The sequence below is a fragment of the Coturnix japonica genome, chromosome 27, assembly GCF_054131305.1.
Source record: "Coturnix japonica strain WE chromosome 27, WE-NBRP24, whole genome shotgun sequence".
NCBI lineage: Eukaryota > Metazoa > Chordata > Aves > Galliformes > Phasianidae > Coturnix > Coturnix japonica.
Window position 1 is genome coordinate 6,264,977 of NC_140689.1, and position 7,516 is coordinate 6,272,492.

A 7,516-nucleotide genomic window follows, 5' to 3' on the forward strand; every position below is an offset into this window, starting at 1 on the left:
TCATCATTTGGTCTTATTGAACTTCATCCCATTGGCTTCAGCCCAGTAATCCAGATCCCTGTGCAGGATGTTCCTACCCCCAGGCAGACCAAACTGCTCCAACTGGGAGCAGTTTGCTGCCATCTGCAAACTCACTGAGGGTGCACTCAATTCCCTCATCCAGGTCATCAAAAAAGAGATTAAACATGACAGGCTCCAATACCAACCCCTGAGGAACACTGATGAAAACATCAAAGAGAAGTGGCCCCAGCACTGAAACCTGGGGAATACCAGTCCTGAATGGCCTCCACCTGGGATAACTCCTTTCACCACAGGTCTTTGGTCACAGTTACCCACCCAGTTTTTCACCAGAGAAGCACACACACATCCAAGCCATAGGCAAACAGTTTCTTCAGAAGAACACTGTGGGGAACAGTGTCTTCATTAAAGTTTAGAGGCCAACAGCAACAGCTTTCCCCTCATCCACCAAGCTGGTCACCTTGTCATGATCATAGATCAGCTTAGTAAAGCAGTACTCGCCTTACATAACCTCATGTTGACTGGTCCCAGTCACTTGGTTGTCCCCTATGTGTTGCCCTACTACAATCAGGATGATCTGCTCTATAACCTTCTTGGCAACGAGGTCAGGCTGACAGGCCTATACTGTATCCTCCACCTGACCCTAATTGTTGATGGACATCACAGAATCACAGAATCACAGAATTATCAAGGTTGGGAAAGACCTACAAGATCATCTAGTCCAACCATTACCGATACTTCCCAGCTAAATCATATTCCTCAACACAACATCCAAATGTTTCTTGGACACTCCCATGGTCGGTGACTCAACCACCTCCCTGGGCAGTGCATTCCAATGCCTGACTACCCTTTCCGAGAAGTAATACTTCCTAATGTCCAACCTGAATCTCCCCTGGCGCAGCTTAAAACCATTCCCTCTAGTTCTTTTCCAAGAACTCATTCAGCCATGGGGTTATCACAGGATATCAGTCTGTGACAGGGGGGCACAGTCTCAGCCCACCACCTCCTCGAGCCAAGTCCTCAGGAGATGCTGCCCCTCCAAGAACCCAAACTGCCCCAAAGGGAGGTAATATGGAACCAGAACATGAACTCTTTGACGGGCACTGCTCTGCATGATGTTGTGATGTGGAATACTGACAACAGAAAGCACAAAACCACAACACATACATATATGCAAATGTCCTTCTGGGCATGCTCAGTTGCATCTAAGGTGGTCGTATGTTCATTTACTTAATCCCCATTTTTCCACCCTCAGCCTCATCACAGAGGATTTTGGCTGATCCTTGGCTGTTTTTCCCCAGTTTGGTGGATTTCCATTGGTTGGGATGCAACAACAAGCAACTTTCCACCTTGGTGCACTGTAATCCAAAACAATATATAAGAAATCTGAGGAAGAAGCCCTTGTACCTGGTGGGTACAAAGATAAAAGCAGCCTATTTATGACTCTGGTGTGTCTTGTGAAGCAGAACTGGCAAGTAAAACAAGGCTTTTCTCACATCAAGATATGTTGAACATTTCAGAACTAGCACTCACTGATTCCTTTCACAAAGGACATCATCCCATAGGCATCTCAGATGCGTGTGTGGGGTCAGCTTCAGGCTAAGCACAAGAAGGACATGAACCAAAACATGCAGGTCATATTACCATACAAAGAGAGGCCAGCAGGAGCCACTGGATATACTGTAGTGTCTGTGAGCAAAAGCCATCCTGCCTCACCTGCTGTGCTGTGCATATGGGCAAACACTAAAGCACCCTTCACAATGCTGCCAAAAGTCTTTGGCACCATGTTCCATGGAAACTTCAAATTAAACAATGTGGGTTCCTGCTCCAAACACGAATAGACATTCTTAAATGCTTACAAGCAATTCAATGCTATCGCTGTCACTCTCACTGTTGCTATGTCTATCATTATCACTATCACTATCACAGTATTCCTACGGTGCCATCAGTATAATGCCATTGTTCCTGACACAGCATGGCTCCAGTGCTAATGTCCTTCTAGGCACACACATTGCATCTGTGAGGTCATATGTTGTCACAGGTTAACTAGATTTACCTATGCCTGTGACAGGGGGGAGCCACCCCATAGGCCCCCAGGCCTGGAAAGGAAGGGAAAAGGGGAATGGGAAATAAAGAACAGCAGCAGCAATCTAAGGAGGAAAACCTACTTTACTAAATATGATATCAGAATACAAGATAACACAATATAATATGGAACGCTTCCCACTCTCCAAGAAGTCCGAGAGAGAGAGCACTCCAGCCTGGGAGCGAGATTATATAGTGTCCTGGTCCCATGACTTATCCCTGACCATGATGTTCTCTGGGATATGTAGTCTTCTTCTGTGAACTGCATATTCAGTAAAATTATCCATGCTTTACATGATGTTATGATGTGGAATACTGATAGGAAAATTACAAAATTACAAAACCATGACATATGTTCCTTCACTTAATCTCTGTTTTTCCATCCTCAGCCTCATCACAGAAGTTTTTGGCTGACTCTGGGCTGTTTTTCCCCAATTTGGTGGATTTCCATTGGTTGGGATGCAACAATGAGCAACTTTCCACCTTGGTGCACTCTAATCCAAAACAATATATGAGAAATCTGAGGAAGAAGTCCTTGCATCTGATGGTTACAAAGATAAAAGCAGCCTATTATGACTCCAGTGTGTCTTGTGAAGCAGAATTGGTGAGAAAAACAAGGCTGTTCTCACATCAAACTATACTGAAATGGAAGTTTCAGAACTAGCACTCATTGACTTCTTTTGCTAAACAAAGATGTTGGTCCTTAAATTCATATATTGACCCCTATTTGCTTAGCTAACTAGTCTGTATCAGTATGAAGACAGATCCATAAGTAGGAAAGGAAAAATCAACACACACACACACACACAAAAAGAACAGAACAAACAAAAATAACCTATCACCAAAAGAAAACACACCCCAAAAATACCCCAAATAAGGCAAGATAAATATATGCATTCATAAGCATGACTTGGGCTAATGAAAATATTGGGTATCTTTTCTCATAGCAGGTATGAAGAACTTCTCAGTGACTCATTTGGAGCACTAATTGCTTCAGTCCCTACAGACAAAAGTATTTTCAGAGCTGTTTGGAGCAGATATATTTGCTGGCTCTAGTTGTGCCCTCAGGCATTCACAGGTGGGACAGAGAACTGCAGCAGCAGGTGTGTTCATACTATGGCAGCAATTAGGTTGGCATGGGGTTTTCTTTTTCATTGGAGATGTCCCGTAGCTGGTGCTTGTTGCAGCTGCATGCTGTGTCAGGAACAATGGCTTCATACTGATGGCACCGTAGGAGTATTGTGATAGTGATAGTGATAGTGATAGTGATAGTGATAGTGATAGTGATAGTGATAGTGATAGTGATAGTGATAGTGATAGTGATAATGAAAGACATAGCAACAGTGAGAGTGACGGCGATAGCATTGAATTGCTTGTAAGCATTTAAGAATGTCTATTTGTGTTTGGAGCAGGAACCCACATTGTTTAATTTGAAATTTCCATGGAACATGGTGCCAAAGACTTTTGGCAGCATTGTGAAGGGTGCTTTAGTGTTTGCCCACATGGGCAGCACAGCAGGTGAGGCAGGATGGCTTTTGCTCACAGACACTACAGTATATCCAGTGGCTCCTGCTGGCCTCTCTTTGTATGGTAATATGACCTGCATGTTTTGGTTCATGTCCTTCTTGTGCTTAGCCTGAAGCTGACCCCACACACGCATCTGAGATGCCTATGGGATGATGTCCTTTGTGAAAGGAATCAGTGAGTGCTAGTTCTGAAATGTTCAACATATCTTGATGTGAGAACAGCCTTGTTTTACTCGCCAGTTCTTTTGTTTTGGTGATAGGTTATTTTTGTTTGTTCTGTCCTTTTTGTGTGTGTGTGTGCGTTGTTTTTTTTCCTTTCCCACATGAATCCACATATGGATCTGTCTTCATACTGATACAGACTGTTTAGCTTAGCAAATAGGGGTCAGTATATGAATTTAAGGACCAACATCTTTGTTTAGCAAAAGAAGTCAATGAGTGCTAGTTATGAAATTTCCATTTCAGTATAGCTTGATGTGAGAACAGCCTTGTTTTTCTCGCCAGTTCTGCTTCATAAGACACACTGGAGTCATAATAGGCTGCTTTTATCTTTGTACCCACCAGGTACAAGGGCTTTTTCCTCAGATTTCTCATATATTGTCTTGGATTACAGTGCACCAAGGTGGAAAGTTGCTCATTGTTGCATCCCAACCAATGGAAATCCACCAAACTGGGGAAAAACAGCCCAGGGTCAGCCAAAAACTTCTGTGATGAGGCTGAGGACGGAAAAACAGGGATTAAGTGAAGGAACATACGACCTCACAGATGCAACTGAGCATGCCCAGAAGGACATTAGCATATATGAATAATTTCTTGGAAAAGAATGAATATGTATACCCATGTACTGATTATGCATGTCTGAACAGTTCAGATGTAGAACCTGAACTTTGAGAGAGCATGCTTGCTTGTCAAGTGTCCGGAGAATAAAGGAATACCACTCTGTGACACCAAAATGGAGTTAAAGAGTTTTATTCCCAGATTTTGGATGATGGAACATCAACCTCTTTTTTAATTATTATTATTTATTGCATCTAGGGGCATCTCTGATTGTGATCAGCTTTTGTAAGAGAGCAGATCCCTGTCTCATTTCAGTGCTGTACAGGATTGGTTTTCATCAGTCAGATGCCTCTAGCCCTGTCTTGGTGCAACTTTGTGCATTTCTCTGAGGTGTGCTCCAGTTTTTAAGATGGGAAAGAGGAGGAGGGGAAGTCAGGAAGGGTGTGGTGGAGGAATGAGTGCCCAGAGTGAGGGAGAAGTCCAGGCGCATTGACAGGCGTTCATCCTGAAATGAGGACTGAACAGGTCTGTGGTCAGGAAACAGCTCTGCCTTCCAGTCCCAGTTGTAGAAGGGCTGTAGGGTCTGGAGTTCACAGAAACTAGATGTGAGAAAATCTTGGCAATGTCGTTAGATGGGGTTAATATCCCTGCTAAATCCACAGCTATCAGTATAAGAAAGAAAGAAAAATCTGCTTTTGGGCATGCAAGCATCATTCCGGATGATGAAATAGAGGCCAGTTCTGTACTCAAGGGCTGTCATGTGAAGAGGAAAGTTGGCACCAAATGTCTGGCATGGTAGTTTTAGAGTGGATAGCAGATATACAAGTGTTAAAGGTGGACAATCCTGGACTGTTTATCCCTTGCTGTGATACAGAAGAAAGATGAATATCAATAGGGCTCAGCTTTTCCCCAGGTGACAGCAATGCCATGAGCACATCCCAAACACATTTTGCTGTACGCTGACAGACTAATCCAGATCAGAGAAGAAATGGTACTGTAAGCCACGAAGTGAGGTCTTTGGACTGGAGCTGTTGTGAGCTGCATATGGTTTATATTTGATCCTCACGATACTTGGGCTGCTGTGGTGCAATCAATATGCCAGCCTTGGTACTGGCTGATGCCATGTAGACATATCCATGGGCTTACAGGTTTTCAACATGAAGTTACCTTAATTTTGTATGCACAGTCAAACACTGCATGTTTCTACAAGGTAAAATGATAAATGGTAGTTCAGAGCAGGCAGTACACTAAGATTTCTCACAAGGACTCTGCTTTCAGCAGAGCTGAGCTGTGTAGTTCAGTGCAGCTGTTGGCTAAACGTACCTAAAGTTCTTTAGGCTTTTCCACCTTGGAGCACTATAGGATACTTCAGACTGAGACTGGGATTCTTGTCACCTCTCTTCCTCTGAGCTGATCTCTGTGACAACTTTACAGGACGTTTGCCTGGTTGCTTTCAATGTGAACCCCCTGAAACTTCTCAAGAGGTGATGAGTTTTCTGGAAAGTGTGATCCTATCCCAGCTGCTGGAACGCTGTCCTGAGAGAAAGAATTCTCTGAAATGCATTTCCTTTTCCATCCCCACATGATAAAAAGAAGATAGGAAGAAAGAGGACAGGAAAACAACTTTCCATTTATTTATTTATTTATTTATTTATTTATTTATTAATTTATTTATTTATTAACCCCATCTACGTATTTTCTAGTGCAAGAGGTCTCTGTTAATTTACTTTCCCATCAAAGAGTAAGACTCAAGATAAGGAGTATCCTACTTTGCTCACTGGTATGTCTGCTTGCTTCCAGCTGTGTACAGTGTGCCTGACAGGGATGCTGGAGGGGAATCTCACTGAGGTGGCAGAGTTTGTTCTGCTGGGCTTCACTGACAACCCTCTGGTACGAGCCCTCCTCTTCACTCTGCTGCTCCTCATTTACACTGCCAGCCTGGTGGGGAAACTCACCATCATCATGTTAACCCGAGCTGACTCTCACCTGCAGACCCCCATGTACTTTTTCCTCTGTAACCTGTCCTTCATTGACATCACCTACTCCTCCGCGATCGCTCCCAAGACGCTGGCCAATCTGTTAGCAAAGAAGAAGGTCATTTCATTTCTGGGCTGTGCTGTGCAATTTTTTCTTCACTCTTTTTCCATCAATGCTGAAGTCGTGCTCTTAGCCGTCATGGCGTACGATCGGTTTGTGTCTGTTTGCAACCCACTGCGCTATGCGGTCCTTATGTCCAGACAGGAGTGTGCTCAGTTGGTCTCTGTCTCATACCTGTGTGGATGCATCAGTTCAGTTGCCCACACAGCTTCCCTGTTCAGCCTGTCCTTCTGCAGATCCCGTGTCATCGATCACTTTTTCTGTGACATCCCCCCTCTGCAGCAGCTCTCCTGCTCTGACACGCGCTTTGCACAAGGGTTACACGTGGCCTTTGCTGCATTGGCAGGCTCAGGCACTGTGAGCATCATCCTCATCTCTTACCTGTGCATCATCTTTGCTGTCCTGCAGATTCGTGGTGCCCGAGACAGGTGGAAAGCCTTTTCCACCTGTGCCTCCCACCTGTCTGCTGTCACCCTGTTTTACGGGACTCTCTTCTTCATCTACCTAAGACCCGTGCCCAGCAGCTCTGCTGATCAGTGCAAAGTGGCAGCTGTGTTTTACTCACTGGTAATCCCTGCGGTGAACCCCCTGATTTACAGCCTGAGGAACAGGGAGGTGAAGGATGCGCTGAGGAGGTTGATACAGAAAGCATTTGTCCATAAGTAAAATCCTCTCATGGAACAAATCTGAAGGTGTGTAAGATTAGGAGGTGACTACACAAAGTATAACTTGCATCTAATCAAAAACATCAGGGATCCTCAATGAGACAGCATGCTGCTCTTTCATTTCCCATGTCTTAGAGCTCCTTGGAAGTAAGTCAGCAGAGAGAAAATCCAGCCACAGTATTTTCACCCATCAGTTGTCTTCACTGTCAGAAAACATCAGTCGGGGTCCTGAGAGACAGATCCCAGTTTCCTCCCACAGACTCGCTGTGGTCTTCACAACTCCCGCAGGCTGCTGAACACCCAGCTATGCTCCTGAGGAACACAGCAGGAGAAATAAGGACTTAGGGT

The 7,516-nt window shown here is 44.4% G+C and overlaps 1 protein-coding gene across 1 annotated transcript; it reads left to right on the forward strand.

Annotated features, from left to right (window-relative positions):
• Positions 1 to 6,230: 6,230 nt before the first annotated feature.
• Positions 6,231 to 7,230, forward strand: LOC146756417 (olfactory receptor 5AR1-like). Its single transcript, XM_085524462.1, has one exon. It carries the CDS (start codon positions 6,231 to 6,233, stop codon positions 7,167 to 7,169), a length of 939 nt encoding a protein of 312 aa, XP_085380588.1. The 3' UTR covers positions 7,170 to 7,230.
• Positions 7,231 to 7,516: the final 286 nt, after the last annotated feature.

What these genes read in the sequence shown, in the direction of transcription:
- LOC146756417 (XM_085524462.1), top strand. Translation starts at nt 6,231, where the DNA reads ATGCTGGAGGGGAATCTCACTGAGGTGGCAGAGTTTGTTCTGCTGGGC.